Genomic DNA, 17996 nt, shown 5'->3' on the forward strand with positions numbered 1-17996 from the left:
AATTAGCGCTAAAACGCATCTTCAGCGAACAATTAACCGAACAATGTCCTATCATGCCACAAAGGGCTCGACAACAATATAATTCTACACCCAAATTTTTACTATACGCAAGAAACTCCATTCTCGCCAGGTACTCCGAGTAGCCAGTGCAGGGATATTTGGTGTGCAACCGTATTTTCTTATTTTATGAACGGGGCAACCTCCACCTATTCGGAAAAAAAAAGTTTTGCATGGTGTATTATGCATCTTTATTGCGTTCACGTCACTTAGGAATATTGTGAAGTTGTGAGTGTTGCAGTTCTATGACGTTCGTTGACAGGCGAAATTGGCGCAGAAGAAAAATTTTTAGTTATAGCTTAGGTGTCATGGTGGGAGAAACGTGTCATCGCAAATACATTTTGCCTTTGTTCAACTTACTTATACATTAGCAATGTGTACACGTCATATCACAGTGTTGGTTTTCGCGTCTTTCATCACCTCGCGTTAGGGGTAGGCGAAGCGCGGAGAGTCCATCATATTTTTCAGTAATCTTGACAGATTGTTGGCAGAAATAGAATAAAACAGATTGCAATCTTTTTATGTTATATCTCCCCTCGTTTCACACAGCTTTTCTTTTTCGGGGAGGGGGGAGGAGGGCGACCTTCGATACTGTGCTGCTGCCTTGTTAGCACGCTCTATAATAAGGATAGAACTGTAGACATAGATGATATCCTATTTGCACGTAAATAACACGACCACGAATATAACTCGGAGGCCACCCACAGGGAAGACGACAAAGCAGCTTTGTCTGCTCTCAATATTCATACTCTCTGTCGTTGGATACTGCACGGACCTATACTACTACGCACCTCAGCGACATTATATATATATATATATATATATATATATAAATATATATATATATATACATATATATATATATATATATATATATATATATATATATATATATATATATATATATATATATATATATATATAATATATATATATATATATATATATATATATATATATATATATATATATATATATATATATATATATATATATATATATATATATATATATATATATATATTTTCTCTGTTTTACCTACTGTACGGTCGCGAACCGACCTTGCCCCTTGACACAGCAATTCCTCCTGCTGCGATCTCAACAAGCGAGTATGCGCGCGGCGCCATCGCCCTGTCCGACCATGCACGCCAGCTTGCCCGTACTCCATGGTATAAATCGTCACTTACAGCGCATACATAGACGGAGGACAAAAAAGGACGACGTAGACAAGCGCTGACTTCCAACTGATTTTTATTTTCAGAAACAAACGTATATACCCTGGTACAGTTTAATAAGTTTAGCACCGATCCTCAGAACTTTGAGTCTCAGGTACATGAACGAAGTAAAAAAACAGCTGTTATCCCGTATGTCCCTCAGCGACATTACATATATATATATATATATATATATATATGTAATGTCGCTGAGGGACATACGGGATAACAGCTGTTTTTTTACTTCGTTCATGTACCTGAGACTCAAAGTTCTGAGGATCGGTGCTAAACTTATTAAACTGTACCAGGGTATATACGTTTGTTTCTGAAAATAAAAATCAGTTGGAAGTCAGCGCTTGTCTACGTCGTCCTTTTTTGTCCTCCGTCTATGTATGCGCTGTAAGTGACGATTTATACCATGGAGTACGGGCAAGCTGGCGTGCATGGTCGGACAGGGCGATGGCGCCGCGCGCATACTCGCTTGTTGAGATCGCAGCAGGAGGAATTGCTGTGTCAAGGGGCAAGGTCGGTTCGCGACCGTACAGTAGGTAAAACAGAGAAAATCCGGCGGTGTCGTGCCGGGAGGAACTTGTCACTTACAGCGCATACATAGACGGAGGACAAAAAAGGACGACGTAGACAAGCGCTGACTTCCAACTGATTTTTATTTTCAGAAACAAACGTATATACCCTGGTACAGTTTAATAAGTTTAGCACCGATCCTCAGATCTTTGAGTCTCAGGTACATGAACGAAGTAAAAAAACAGCTGTTATCCCGTATGTCCATGGAATATGCCACAAACTTAAGAAAATAGGACAAAGAGCAGGTATCAACGTTGTTTTCTTTGGTCCAAAGAGCTGGCCCGGCTTTGTGTCAGGACAAATCCTGCTGCTAAGAAACGTAGTATTTGCAGCATTAATCATAGGAAGAAGTTTACGGGTAATTCGAAAGGTGTAGTATATAACATTCCCCTGAAATGTGGTGGGTATTATATAGGACAGACTGGTAGATGTCTCAACGTTAGGTTACAAGAACAGAGCAATAAAGTGCGCAAAGGGCGGGAAGGCTTCCTAGGTGTTCATTGCGCACAATGCGGCTGCGTCCCAATTTTTGAGACGACGACTATCTTAGCTAGGCATTCCAATGATAGTACCAGATTTATCATTGAAGCAGCAACGATTGCCGATGGCGACTCGGTTAGTGAGCCATCAATCGTACTAACAGACAAAGAATAGGTTTTCCTGAGATCGCACATGTGTTCTCGTTCATCTTAGGTAATAAATCCTGAACGCATTCTCATGTCGGGTTGCTGTTTGTAGAGGGCGCTTTTGTCTTGGTGTTTCAGGGCATATACGTTTGTTTCTCAAAATAAAAATCAGTTGGAAGTCAGCGCTTGTCTACGTCGTCCTTTTTGTCCTCCGTCTATGTATGCGCTGTAAGTGACGATTTATACCATGGAGTATGGGCAAGCTGGCGTGCATGGTCGGACAGGGCGATGGCGCCGCGCGCATACTCGCTTGTTGAGATCGCAGCAGGAGGAATTGCTGTGTCAAGGGGCAAGGTCGGTTCGTGACCGTACAGTAGGTAAAACGGAGAAAATCCGGCGGTGTCGTGCCGGGAAGAACTGTACGCAAATGTGACGTAAGGAAGGGCAATGTCCCAGTCGTGGTGGTCGTTGGAAACGTATTTGGACAGCATATCGGTAAGAGTACGGTTTAACCGCTCGATCAGGCCATTGGCTTGAGGGTGGTATGAGGAAGTCAGCTTGTGTTGAGTGGAGCAGGAACGCACAATGTTGGCGATCACTTTCGAGAGGAAGTTACGACTACGGTCAGTAAGCAGCTGTCGCGGGACGCCATGAAGTAAGATGTCACGCAAGAGAAAGCCCACGACATCAGTGGAGAAGCTAGTAGGGAGAGGCCGCGTGATAGCATATCGGGTGGCGTAATCAGTTGCGACAGTTACCCATTCGTTCCCAAAGCATGATGTGGGAAAGGTACCGAGGAGGTCTAATCCAACACGAAGGAACGCTTCCACAAGGACGGTGATTGGCTGGAGATGAACGGCAGGTAGCACCTGAGGTGTTTTCCGACGCTGACAGGGATCTCAGGCAGCAACATAGCGTCGGATGGAGCGAGCGACACCAGGCCAGTAGAAGTGGCGGGGGACGCGGTCGTACGTGCGGGTTACCCCAAGATGTCCTGCAGTTGGTGCGTCATGCATCTCAAAGAGCACAGTCTGTCGTAGATGTTTAGGCAACACAAGAAGAAGATCTGATCCGTCAGGGAGGAAGTTCCTTCGGTACAGAATGGCGCCCTGGAGGACATATCGGCGAACGGATGCGTCGGTAGGTGTAGAGCGCAGACGCTCGATGAGTGCTCGCAGCGATAGGTCTCGGTACTGCTCATCGGTGATGTTAGCGAAGGCAGACGCAGAGAAAATGCCGTTGTTGGTGCTACTATCGGCGTCGTCAGGCTCGTCTACCGGGTAGCGAGATAGGCAGTCAGCGTCCTTGTGTAGTCGGCCAGATTTGTAGGTGACAGTATACGAATATTCTTGGAGGCGTAAGGCCCAGCGACCACGTCTTTCCGCAGGAGCTTTCAGTGAGCATAACCAGCAAGGTGCCTGATGGTCGGTGACAACGGAAAAGGGTCGGCCGTATAAGCATGGGCGGAACTTCGCAACCGCCCAAACTAGGGCCAGACACTCACGCTCAGTGATGGAATAGTTGTGCTCCGAGGGGGAGAGGAGCCTGCTGGCGTAAGCGATAACAGGGTCGTTGCCACGCTGGCGTTGTGCCTGTACAGCGCCAATTCCATGACCGCTGGCATCAGTACGGACTTCGGTAGGTGCAGAAGGATCGAAATGGGCCAGAACAGGAGGCATTGTGAGAAGGTCGATTATATGCGAGAATGCAGAGGCCTCGTTATTGCCCAACTGGAAAGGGGTGTCTTTCTTCAAAAGCTCGGGTAATGGTCGTGCTATCAACGCGAAATTTTTCCTCATTGACCGCGAAAAGGCCGATGAAGCTGCGCACATCCTTGACACACTTCGGAACAGCGAAGTGCGTAACAGCATGGATCTTGCTTGAGCCCGCTTGCACTCCGTTCGCGTCAACGAGATGCCCAAGAACAGTAATCTGGCGACGGCCGAATTGACATTTCAATGCGTTGAGTTGCAGACCGGCTCAACGAAAACCGTCCAGGACTGCTGAGAGGCGCTCGAGGTGCATAGCGAACGTTAGGAAAAATCCTATAACATCGTCCAGGTAGCACAGGCACGTGGACCATTTGAAACCGTGAAGAAGGGAGTCCACCATGCGCTCAAAAGTAGCAGGAGCGTTGCATAGACCGAGTGGCATCACTTTGAATTGATAAAGACCATCGGGTGTTACAAAGGCAGGCTTCTCGCGGTCGAGATCATCCATGGCAATCTGCCAGTAGCCGGAGCGAAGGTCAATACAGGAGAAGTAGCGAGCACCGTGGAGGCTGTCAAGGGCGTCATCAATGCGAGGTAGGGTATACACGTCCTTTTTGGTAACCCTGGTTGGGTGCCGATAATCCACGCAAAAGCGCCATGAGCCATTCTTCTTCTTTACCAGTACAACAGGTGACGCCCATGGACTACATGACGGTTCAATAATGTTCTTGGCACGCTTTTCGCGAACTTCTGCCTGAATAACTTGATGCTCAGCCGGTGACACTCGATATGGGCGGCGATGAACAGGAGGGGGGGGGGGGATCGCCGGTATTTATGCGATGTTTAATAGCTGTAGTTTGGGCCAAAGGACGATCGTTAAGGTGAAAAATATCATGGTAGGAAAACAGAACGCGGTAGAGCTCACAAACGTGCTCGGACGGCATGTCGGGCGCAATCATTTTCTGTAAGTAGGTGATGGTACAAGTTGCCGACTGCGATTGTAGAGGAGGATCAGCTGAATTGTCGTCTACTGCAATAGACGCTACTTAGTGATCGGAAAATGAGCAAAGCTAGGCCAGAGACAACATGCGTGGCAGCGCTTGTGTCGTCAAACAAAAATTGACCACTGGCAGGCCGACGCAATTCGCCGTAATAGATAAACCTGTATGAGGTACTGCAATCCCGTGTCTAAGTAGGACGTCTTGCATAGGAGCCACGATGTAGTGACCATCGGGCACTGGTGGGGATGGCACTAAGTCTACGTAAGTCAGTGCCGAAGGTGGCAAGCGAACTAAGTCGACGGAACTGAGGCGACTGGGGTGTGGTTCAGCGGGATCCAGAACGGGCAGGTCAAGGCGGAGAGTACTGGCGGAAGAATGGGTGAGAGCCGATTGTGCGGACAGGAAGTCTAAGCCGAGGATGATGTAGTGGGGACTGTGCGATGACTGTAAATAGCACGATAGTGGAGCGATCGGTGAAGGAGACGCGGGTGGCGCACATACCACTTACAGGGGCTGTTCCGCCTTCGGAGACACGGACAACAGGCGTCGTGGTGGGCGTGATTATTTTCTTCAAGCGGTTGCGAAAGTCAGCGCTCATTACCGACAAATGCGCCCTAGTGCCTATAAGAGCAGATACAGAAACACCATCGACTTGCACGTTAAGAAGGTTCAGACGAGTGGGCAACGTCAGCAGAGGATTTGGCGGTGTAGGGAGCAATGCAATGTCACCTCCAGGCGCTGCATCGTCTAGATTTCCGGCTGGGAGTGGCGTCCGAAGGGAGTCGGCGAAAAGGAGCGAGGTGGCCTGGGGGAGCGATATTGTCGTCGTTGGGGCGAAGGTGAACGAGAATAGGGGCGGTTCGGCGCAGGAGAATCAGTGGCGACATGACCGGAGCGTGCGACATAGGAACGAGAAGGGCCACCTGAGGGCGAGAGTAGTCAGTATAAGTTGACCGGCTCGGGGAACTCCGGCGACTGCGACAGTACCGACAAATGTGCCCGATTCAACGGCAGTGAGAACAAATGGCCTTGTCGTGAGCAGTGCGCCATTCAGATGGGTTGCGGAAACGTGGTGGGTAATAAGATGCGGGACGGGGCGAAATCGATGAAGCCGGTTGGTTATCAGGGCGATGGGCCGAGCAGATGGTGTGAAGACCCATGTTTGCGAATTCCTGGCGGAGAAGTGCCTGGACCAGGGAAACCGTGACTGCAGGTGCGCTGGAGGGGCTGTAGTCGAAGGCAGCCGGATAGGCGGCCTCGGTCTCACGCCGGACGATCCGGGTGACATCGCCAGTGTTGGCGGGACGAGAAGCGTCGGCACAGGAAGATGTCGCTAGGGTGTTGGGTAGACGGGCAAACTGCTGGTCAATACGTCGGCTTTTAGCGAGTTCCAGGCAGTGGCACTCTTTTATAACTGCATCCACCGTCACCATGTTGTTAAAAACGAGCAAGTTGTTGGCGTCAGCGGCCATGCCTTTGAGGATGTGGGGGACCTTGTCGGACTCAGTCGTGTGTGCGTCAACTTTGCGGCACACAGCCAAGACGTCCTGAATGTAGTACGCGACGTAGGGCTCCGTTGACGTCTGCACGCGGCCGGGTAACGCCTTCTGCGCAGCAAATTGGTCTCGTAGCTTTTGCTTAAGCGAAATCCAACTGGTGAGCTCATCTTCGTGCGTCTGAAACCGAAGTCGAGGTGTGCCGCCGAGGTGAAAGACGACGTTGGCGAGCATGATAGTATGGTCCCATCGGTTATTGCGGTTGACGTGTTCATGCAGGCTGATCCAGTCGTCGAAGTCTTCCCCATTTTTGCCCGAGAATATGCCAGGATCAAAGGGTGCCGGGAGAGTGATGTAGGTCGTTGAAGTGGCAGCAGGTGTTGGAGGTGGCTGGGTCGAGTTGTCATCGCCGGGAGCCATAAAGGAAGGCTCGACGTACCGTCCACTGTGAAGCTCCGTGACGAGGTACGGAGAACGTCCACCTCCACCAGATATGTTACGTAGGAAGACGCACATATGAGAAGCTATATACAAGTATATTTACAAGGAGATAGGCCGCACTTGGTGAAGAGGCAACAGCCCACGCTAGCCTCCGAACGTCGTCGTCGCCTTCTCAGTGCTCGCCTCTTCGTCATTGTAAACACTGTTTCGTAGCTATATTTATACAAATTAAATAATGGGGTTTTACATATCAAAATCACTTTCTCATTATGAGGCATGCAGTATTGGAAGACTCCAGAAATTTCGAGCACTTGGGTTTTTTTAACGTGCACCCAAATCCAAGTAAACGGGTGTTTTCGCATTTCGCCTCCATCGAAATACGGCCGCGGTGGCCGGTATTCGATACCGAGACCTGGTGCTCAGCAGCCCAACACCATAGACACTGAGCAAGTACGCCGGGTAAAATATAGTTAAGGCAGACGTTTCCATCGCAGTCGGTCAGGTGGACGTTGTCCTCCATGCCACCAGGGTAGTTGGACAGGCAGCACCTAACAAGTGACCATAGCACAATAAAACATGGCAAGGCTGTGTTCGAATGTGCGTTCGAACCCTACACCCTACGCTGTAGTAATAGCGATGGTGCCTAGTGGTTTAAGTCCCTTCCGTTTAAAACGATCGAGCGAGAGATTGAACTTTATTGAGAGCAGACCAAGTAGGCTCATCACCTTTCTTGAAGGTTGCCTCCTCAATCCAGGAAGCCGTGTGACCTGGCCGCCTCCCTTGTCCTGTTCACCAGCTGACTCTGCTCATCCGGGTTGAGGCTGCTGTGCTCGGTTGTATTCGCATGTCATATGGCACAGTGTATTTGGAGTATGGCGCGATTTTCAGCCGACTATGGGAAGTGTGAGTTGTTGAGAAGTGTGAAAAGTTGGTTTGCGCTTGTCTGCAACCTAGTTATAGCACCCTCTTTTGAGAGCTTTGGTTGTGGCGGGGGATAGATTCGTCTCCCCACCCTTTGGTGTGCGAGTACGTCCGTGTGTCTTCTCGGTACAGGTTCGGCTGGAGGGGACGTTACCCTTTCTTCTTAATAGGCTGCTGTACGAAGGGTATGTACCCGGGTAGCAATTCCGCGAAAAGGTCTTCCTGACCGCTGACATACAATAATTCTTAGTCAGCCGTTCCACAGTAGTAGTGGAGTACTCTAGTTACTCTGAGAATGCTAACGCATTAAAACATGCAGTGAATAGCAATCTTGAGATTGTGTCTCCCTGCCTGACCTTATTCGCCGGTTTCTTCTTTCGTGGGCTTGTCTCTTGCTTGGAAAAACACTTTTTTGTAGCACGTATGGAGCAAGAAAAAGCTGCATCGGGAGTTTCTCATGATGCTCTACAGTATTCTTATTGACACTTTTCATGGAAGTTAACATTTGAGAAGTTGAATAATTAATTAGGGTGAAATGGTTAATTTGCATTTGGAAATGGTGGCATTTGCATATGTTTATATATGTTATCAATTTACATGGGAAACTATATATATATATATATATATATATATATATATATATATATATATATATATATATATATATATATATATATATATATATAATCATAGAGATACAGCAGCGTGGGCCAAAATACAATGGACATTGGCGCCCCAGGAAACATCATTCTTTGCCATGAAGCACAACCCGTGTTCCGCTTAAATGGATCCGCCCCGTTTTCGCAATAGGGAATAAAAACGCCTCGACCAACTTGAGTACAAAAGTATGTATACAGATTCAGTTTACATATATAAATAGTTTACATATGCAAGTAAACGCCGAGAATGGGTGATATCGCAATGATTGGATCCGAGAGCACGCGCCGTCTAACACTGGTTTGCAGCTTCTCGGTACTTGCAAATTTTGCGTGTGTGAACGTGTATAATTGGTAATGGTGTATCAAATAAATATAGGCACGTTGCTGCACGTTTATAGCTGGTACTGGTGAATCAAATTTAGATATGTTGCTGGGCATGAGCTACCCGATATATTTTTATCGGTAAGTGGTTGTTATTGTAACCTTCTAAAGCGCTCGTTTTGCGTTCCTGCTTGTCCCTGTGTCATTTTTTCGCGCTATGTTTCCCAGTCTGCATGTATCTCACCAACACGCCCAAACTACTTCCCTGCTTTGTGCCAATGACTGCAATATCCTATACAGGCACGCTTCGATCGCGCGTTTGTATGGCTAGTTTTATCTTAGCGCACTGCGCGCGTGTTGGAAAGCACACAGGGTGGCTATAATATGTAATAATTAGGTTGTAAGACAGAGACCTAGTATCTATACATTGTGCGCACCATCAAAATCGGGACAGGGATGACGTTAGTTAGCTTCATACTAAGTTAAACTATCGGTAAGTTGGTAAATCGGATACATTCTCTTCCTTGCTGAAGGTATATTGCTGTGTACTGCTTTTGGTGGTAATATTTGTTGCTAAATGTCTGCAAAGATATATCGTCTATTTATGTGTTCCTTTCATAGCACATGTGCTGGGTTACGCGGAAGCAACATACAATGGTGAAGCTTCTGCAAGATTTTTGCGGTGATGTGTGGGTGCATTTGTATATAGAGATAATCGGAATGCATTTATTATTTCATTTCTTGCAGATTCTGACATGAACTGTCCTAACCCAGGACTTTGGCCATACGTTTTTACGGTGCTATACTTTGTTCACCTGAAGATATTCTTACTTAATTATTTATATGCCGTATTCAGGTGAAGTACTTTAATTACCTACTGCGGTCACTCGGTACAGTATGCTACACGTCGTTATGTTCACTTGTGTAGTACAGGCGCAAGCAAAAATGTTGACTATGCTAGATTTGCTAGTAAAAATCCGTAAGACACAGTTAAGCAGTGTTGGTGGTGCAACCTTCCAGGTGAATTTTTAAAAAAACTTCTAGTGTAGCGAAATGATATGCATCCGAGGGCCTACAGCTTGCAAGGAGTTAAATGCCATGAGACGTACACCTCGCGCCTTTCTAACACGGCCTCACCTTGCACACTTTCCGGAGCGCTGTCCTGGAAGCAGCGTGCACTCGCTCCCATTCCTTTCTCCCTCGCTTCAACACAGCTTGGGTTCTCGATCTTTCGAGGCGGATGAGGAGCGGGTAGATGCAAGCGCGTGAACGTGAAAATAGCAAACGTCGAGATGGAAATCCAAATTTTGCTATCTGACGTTCACAGCACGTAACTATGATTGGCTACTAAAATTTAACCCTCATCACCTTAATTTCCGCATGAATTAAGACAAAAGATGCAAACCGCAAACACTTGCCCGCCTCAGCAAGCGCGCTTCAAGGCATGCAGCTACCAGGTAATACCTATCTGGATGTTTAAAGGTGTGACACGCTCAGCACCTAAGTTTTTTACCTTCATTTCGCAGAAACAAAAAACAGTGCGCGGAAGGTAGCCTTCTCAAATTCCGCACTCACCTAATAACCCCACAAATTTGAACACCACATGAATGCATGCTCATAGCCCCATGCGTCCTTGTTTTCCCGTCCACACAGCAGCCTGCCTCCCATGCTGTGTACGAAGTGCTCGCCACAGGTAGCACTGCTCGCTAAAGCGCTGGTTAGGCCATTCAATATGTACGGCGCTTTACTGAAATGTGTTGTCCTTCTTTAACTCTTGTGCAACTCTTTGTAGTCTAATCGATCGCAACCTAACGTTCTTGACAAATATTATCGCCTTCTAACGTAGAATTATACCACTGTTTCTATTCCACTATTCTGACGCGAAATTTGCGTAACGCCAAGACAAGCATCACGAGGTAACGCTTGGCGTTGTTTAGAACATCCCATTCTAGTGTTCTTCTCGTATATATGTCACTTTTGTTCGCTTTAAAAGGGAAAAGCATTGCCTATCTAGCCAAGTTTTCTTATCTTATTCGCTTACAGCAGGCGAGAAGCACGGGGAAGTGAAAAGGTTTTCGGCAGAGCTGATCCAGCCCCTTTGGTTTGGATGACCGGAAAAAGAGGGCGGTGCCAGCATCAGCGCTTGGTCCACTTCACCTTGCTTAGCTTGCAGTGGCTGCTCGAAAAATGCGGTGGCGTTCAACGAACGTTAAAAATGCAGCTGTAACAGATCCTCAGCGATGAAGAGTTGGCATAGCGATATTGTATACATGCCGAAAGGGCTCGATAGCGTTATACACTTGGAGAAACATTTTATACGCCGATAAATGCTTTCTCGGCCTGGCAGCTTCGTATAGCCAGTGCCACAGCTATCGATGGGCAGCCATCTCCTATTCCTTTCGGAAAGGGGAAATATCCTGCATTTTCTACCGAAAATCAATTTGGTTAGGCATATTACCGTATCTTTAACGACTACTCATCACACTGGCGTGGTGAGTTGTCGTGGTTTTGTGACATCGCTTGACAGAAAGGCGAAGTGAGCGCTGCCCGAAAGCTTTTTACCAATAACGGAGGGCTAATGGCAAAAAGATGTAGAATTAGAATTAACCATTTTTGCTTTGTTTCCTCTAATCAAGCATAATTAGGCTGCAGATATCATATCAAATGGAGAGGTTTTGCGGTTTTTATGACGCCACATGACAAACGGTCGATGTGGTGGCTGCCAAAAAAATTGTTTCACCACTAGCGGAGAGCTGATCGCAGAAACGGAATAGAAACAATTTGGTACGGCTTGACGTTATGGTGCCCTTTTGTTTTGTATACCTGCTTATTTGCAGACGGTATCGACAAGGCTATAGAGGAATGTAGGCCCACTATTGCACTGAGCATTCATGCGCCGTGTCCAGATAAGTGTCCCAACTTTGTGTGGCAGCACCGCAAAACCTACCAACATAAGTGGGGAGCTCTTTCTCGCAAACTAGATGGTGCAAAGACATTTTCGCCATTGAAATTGGGTGAAACTCAGGATTCATTTCTGAACCGTCGGCTTCCGTGCAGAAACTAGAGATACAAGACGGGAGACTTGACCAATACAAGGGCAATGCTTCTGTGGTTGTGTTTGTCAAGTGTCCCATTTTCGTTCTCTAGTTTGTACACAGAAGAAAACTGTCACGTAATGCTCCCAACTCGCCCAAACCAGTAATCTACTCCGAAAGAATTTGCGTTACGAAAATTGTGGTCAGCTTCTGGCGGCTTTATTTTCGAGGGCAAGGAGCCGGACAATGCAGAAGGAAAGAAAACATGGACGATGCTTAAGCTTCAATTTTAAGGGTGACTAGCATAGCTTGCCGGCAAGTGGAGGGTATGCAACCCTAATGTTTAGCGGGAAATGCTGGCCACAAACACAGTGCACGAAGGTGGCCTTCCTGGTAGAAACACGGTCTCTTGCGTGGGTGGTGAGGCGGCTGGAGGGAGCGCCATCTGGATTTATTGCAAGGAACCGGGCACGCCCCTACGAGGCCTCCAAGATACTCACGCGCCGGCGAGCGCCAGTGGCCGATGCCTTGGCTGGTATATTCATGGTAGAAACGCTGGAAAACCGGTTTCTTTGAGTTATCGCATAAGAAATTACGTTTACAAGCGTAGTCAATTTACAATTCGACGCTATCATGTCTGTAGGTTGTGTGTACGGTGTACTTTACAATTTTCCTACATATTTTAGCTTGAAAATTCAATTATTTCCTTAGGTTCCTTGCTCGATATGGAGGGCCAGATTATGGGTGGCTCAAAAATATTTTTGACGAAACCATGTCTGCCGCTGCATGATGGAGACCGACGCCGGATTTTCTGCGCCACGGGGGCCCTTTATACTATCGCGTTAAGTATGCGAGTGTATGAAGGGTACCTGATATCCACAAGTTTTCTGCGGCCTGTCACCTTTGACTGCTCGCATTTAGTGCAGAAAATGACGTGTTTCAGAGTATATTTCGAGCTGTGCTGTGTCACCAGGCCGACCGCAGCCGTGATAGTACAAATCCTAATTCACAGGTATTTCTCAGGAGCCAGCAGCAGCTCTTGTTCCTTCACATGCTGACAGTTTTCGCCTATCGCTTTTGACTGCACTTATATTATGTGGTTGCATACACTGCTCTCAGCATCGTAGTGAATACAGTTCTAAAGGGAAAGTACAAGGCGATAGCTTCACAGTGTTCTTTGCAGCCAGCAAATGCTCTCTTTAATTTCTTTATCTCACTATTGCGTGTCTTCTTCACCACCTGTAGGCGTTCTTTTTGTTGGCATTGATGTCTTGTGTATTATTTTGTTTGCAGTAACACATTGGCCGACGTAGACCCGTTGTCCGACATCATATGGAAATTTCAGCGCTATGAACTTGTCATGGACTTTGCAATGCGGCGATGCCTGCCTCCCCCTCTGAACGCAATAGCTTATGCGTGGCTCCTTGTGTGCGGTTTCTTCAAGCTGTGCGCCAGTTTATCCAGGAAGGTGCGTCACTGCTGGTAACAGAGTGGTACTGTGCAGGTTAATTTCATAATAATACTATATGAGACAGAAGTGCCCAGGATCTGCGAACATCGACCGAATTGCATCACTGTGCTATCTGCCGGGATCAGCCGCGCAATCATCTGCGTTCAAGACCACCGGAAAGCTTGGACCGCGACAGTGTGATTTTGCTTCTGCATTCATACATGTTGTGACTGCATCCTTCGTGGAGCAGTGGCGAGCGACTAATCACTGCTTTTTTCCGCATTGCATATGCGGCAGGAACGACAGAATTTTGTCTACGTTCCTACTAACCAATTCGCGGTGTACCGTGGGCGCTGTCATTCTTGAACACGTCCATTGCTCGCCCTAACTGCCTCCGTGTTTACAGTGGGTGCGTAAGAGGGCTGTGCGACTTAGCAAACGTCTGTTTCGCGAGATATCGTTGATGGTGACTGGAAGGACGGCACGAAGCTTCGCCCACAGCTTTGGAAAACACGCAAAAGCGCTTTTATAGCTGATTAAGCTATGTCCAAATGACGAGAGCAGTGCATATCGCGCTTGTTCGAAACGCGCGACTAAATATGTATTCCAAGCTATCAAAATTTCCACTCATGAATCAGGATTAATGTGTTTGCTCTTTGTTATTTATTCGGCAGATATTTTTGAAGCCGCGTGTTCTCAATGTTTTATTGAAGTAAACTTATTCAGTGCGGTCCCTATCAGATAATGTTCTGCCTAATCGCTCGCGGTTGTACTCTGCTCAAATACTTTTCTTCTTGTTGCATGCAAGGCTTGAAGCGTAGCTGTTTCGTACGTTGTAATATCGTGTAGCAAAGATCTATTGTCTTAATTACCTCGGAAACTCTTATGGACCGTCACCCAAACATTCATATTCGACCATTGTGGGCTATCGGTGTAGTACGTCATTTCATTCGTGTGCGTGGTACGCATACCTGTATATTAAAGCGTGTGCCAATTCACTCACTGACACGTTGGCCATTGCGCTGGCGTAAGTTCCCACGCCAGTTGGAATAGGTGTGCCTTGATACAGTGCGCGAAGCTTACCATGGCAAGAAGCGGGGCTACTCCCTTTGTAATTGTTTAACGGGCGGCACTCACTCTTGCCGCCATTTCGGGGCTGAAGCTCATTCTTCGGAGGTTAACGATGCAACGCTGGCGGATGAGCAACTATCTGTATCCTGGAGGAAAATCGTGCATCTTGAATTGCCGGTAACACGCACGCACAGTTGCAGCAGCGGTCCGCGAAGTTGGCCACACAGATTCATTCCATTCCTTAATATGCCAGTCACTGTTTTAGCAGCCAGCTACTGCCCACCATGGAATGATATTTCCATAGCGCAGCAAACGCGGAAACAAAAAGAAACGAAGACGAAGACAAGTGTCTGCACACAAATCTAATCTACATGATTCAATCCAACATGATTGGAGCACAGTGTGTTTGGGAGAACTTAGTTGCATTTTCGACAGCTCTTCGCGCAGAAGCAAGGTGGAAGCGGTAGTGGTTTTGTATTCGCTTGCCGTGTCCTGCATACTTTCTCAATTTCGTGGTTTTTGAACGTGTGGCCCACCGCCGGAAGCGCCATCTCATTTCTATATAACAAGCTGCTTCAAAAGAAGGGCCAACAAAACGTATTTAAAGCCTATTTTTTCCAGGTTAGAATATTATATACATTCAGCAATAAGAACTGGCCGCTGAGTTGCGGAACCTTTAAAAAGGTGCGCAAGAATATGCAATAAAAATTAGATAATTTAGTTACGTGTACACATTCGCCTGCCCACTATAGACGATCTCCAAAATCCTCAAGTGGTAATTTAAAATCGGGGCGGCCGGATGAAAGGTTTACGGCATGAGGCCTAAACGGCCGGGGCGCGCAGCGCCGAAAATAAGAGCCGGACTGCTTCAGTCGGGGACCAGACGAATGCTCTTTTATTTCTGCGAGGGGAAACAGGAGGCAACTTACAGCGTTTGGCGCTGAGTGGCGCCCTGACGTAAACGACCCAAAACCGAAACCAGAAGCTAACACAGGATACCACATCGCCTCTCTCTTGAAAGGAAAAATGCTCTACTCGCTCTCCTCGCAACAAATGTAAGTCACAAGTCAAAGAACACATGTTAGCACTGTAACACATGATTAGTGATGCCATCTTTACACAATAGAAAATGATATCTCTGGCTTCCCCAGTTAAAAAAAACGCACATGAAAACTGAATGTGTGTTATAGCTCTGCAGTTGAATATGAATAGTTCTGCAGTTTCAGTACCCGTCTAGGAAGGACGATGAGATGCAGCCTTGCACACACAGATAACACAAAAAATTCACAAAGTACAGAAGTATGCGGTAACAAACATCTGTGTGCCCCCTGGGACAGCACTGATGGGTGGCTCATATTCGCCCTGAGCCTGACTTGAGACAGTCTTTGTGGCTGTCGTGGATTGGGCATTGTGCGTAAAAGCACTTTACACTCCATAGTCCCCCCGTAAGAATGGTGAGGACTTTTAATGTTAAAAACATTTTTGGCATGAAAGAAATTGGTATGGCGGTCAGCAGCGTAGTAATGGTGTGCGTACTGCACGATTACGCTACAAGAAACGTAATGTATCCGCTATATCAGTAGTAACTGGAAGAAAAGGTGGGAGACAATCATAAAGGGAAGAGTAGCCACTGGAGCGACTCTTTTCAGTGAATGTTCCAAGAAAATCCTGTAGTGCAAGGCATTTCACAAGTTCGCATGCATTCCATCGTTTGTTATTTTCAAGCGTGAAAGTATTGTGGCCTACCCTACGTTAAATCTTAGATGGTCCCGAGTATTTAGGAGCGGACTTTCTCGAGTTGCGTACTCGGACAAGATCTCCTGGATGAAATTGAGGGCATTTTGATGCACGACGATGGTCCACGTGTCTTAAAGGGCCCCTGAAACAGTTCGGACAAATTTTGTAGGCGCGTAGGGTACAGCTTAAGTAGAACATTCGCACCACAATTTAAGTGAAGCGTTACGTATTAATGGAGCTGCAAGCGATTAGAAGTTACCCTCCTCCCTAGCTATGGTTTTCCTCCTCAACTCGCTCGCCGAGCGAGCGGCGCTAAGCTCCGCCTTCACTGGTTCAGCGTCACGATGCGACGTCACATCGCTCACTTCCGGTTGTTTAGGAGCACGCCCCCTCCCGCGCGAGACCTCTCCGCTAGCCGCTTGGCCGTCGACCGAGAGCTATCGAAGCAGCGTGCGTTGCGAGCATTCTGTCGTAGCGCCGAACGTGTCCGGTACTCCGCTAAAAACAGGCAAGCTGGTCATTTCGGCAAATGACTGGAGGCGTAAACTCAAGCTGATGAAGGAACTTTAGCGTAGACGTACGTGAGCAGCCTGATCGGTCTGCACGGTCCAGACACTTGCTGGCGCAGCGGTTAACCAGTCAAACAAAGCGCTAATATTGCTCTAACTAAGTGTAAAGCATTTCAAACATTTATAAATCAACGTGTCGATGATTACACTCCTGTAAAAAATACACACCAGCAGCAAAGAATACACTTCGTTGCTGCTACTGTGTATGGTTGAGCTCTGTGCCACCAGGTGGCTGCACCGTGCAGACCGTTCACCTTTGCCCTTCTGCTCATCTCGTGGCTCATACCGGCACAGTCAAGCGGCCAGACCCTGTCCCCTTGCGCTTGCGTTTGCCCTAATACTGGACTCGCGGTTTGCAGGCCGCTAGGTTTGCAGTCCACAAGGCAACAAAGTCGAATCATAGTGCTCGCGAAAAGACTGAGACCGACTCTGACCGCGGAGCTCTCTTCAAAATGGAGCACGTTGTAACACAAGCAGACGACACTTGCTGTGTGCCGGAAGTGCTGAAGTGTACTAAAAAACTATTCTTGTGTATTCTCTTTAAGTTATTTTCTTTTTACAAAAACAAAGTAACTAACATTCCAACTATTACGAGCATCATTTGTTCACCATAAAGTTGGAAAAATTATCGACCACGCGCCCTGGTCAGCCAATCAGATAGCTCGCCCATGTGACGTAATATGGGTTATTTGCATCATATGGGTAGGGGCGGCTTAAGATTCCGCCGAGCAGTGCGCTGCGATCGGCAGCGATGGGTATTTTTAAAACCTTATAATAAATTACACGCTTTACGCAGAGCACTTAGATGCATCAATTCATGATCAGAAGAACCTACTCTAACGACTCAGTACGTTTGTAGAAAATCGCCAAAATCGTTTCAGGGTCCCTTTAACACTTTTGGCGTAAGAGGCGAATTCGCATGCAATTACCTCCTTAATAGTCTGGAAACTATACTACGTATCCTGATCGCAGACAAACGGTTTCCCTTGCTTCAGCAGTTTCTTAAGCGGCTCTACCAATTCAGCGTACAGCGGGATCAGTTTAGCGTAGTATCCCGTGACACCAAGAAATGAATGCAGCGACTTCTTGTCAGTTGGCTGCGGT

At 47.1% G+C, this 17996-nt stretch overlaps 1 protein-coding gene across 2 annotated transcripts in view; it reads left to right on the top strand.

Moving 5' to 3' along the window:
* Positions 1 to 17996, top strand: part of LOC135900506 (transient receptor potential cation channel subfamily M member-like 2) — a 382962-nt gene that overhangs the window by 266834 nt on the left and 98132 nt on the right. For both annotated transcript variants that reach the window (XM_070536288.1, XM_070536289.1), the window contains 2 exons: positions 9778 to 9886; positions 13359 to 13533. In XM_070536288.1, coding sequence (XP_070392389.1) covers positions 9778 to 9886; positions 13359 to 13533 — 284 coding nt within the window. The remainder of the gene's footprint in view (positions 1 to 9777; positions 9887 to 13358; positions 13534 to 17996) is intronic.

This window comes from Dermacentor albipictus, chromosome 3 (genome assembly GCF_038994185.2).
Source record: "Dermacentor albipictus isolate Rhodes 1998 colony chromosome 3, USDA_Dalb.pri_finalv2, whole genome shotgun sequence".
Lineage (NCBI taxonomy): Eukaryota > Metazoa > Arthropoda > Arachnida > Ixodida > Ixodidae > Dermacentor > Dermacentor albipictus.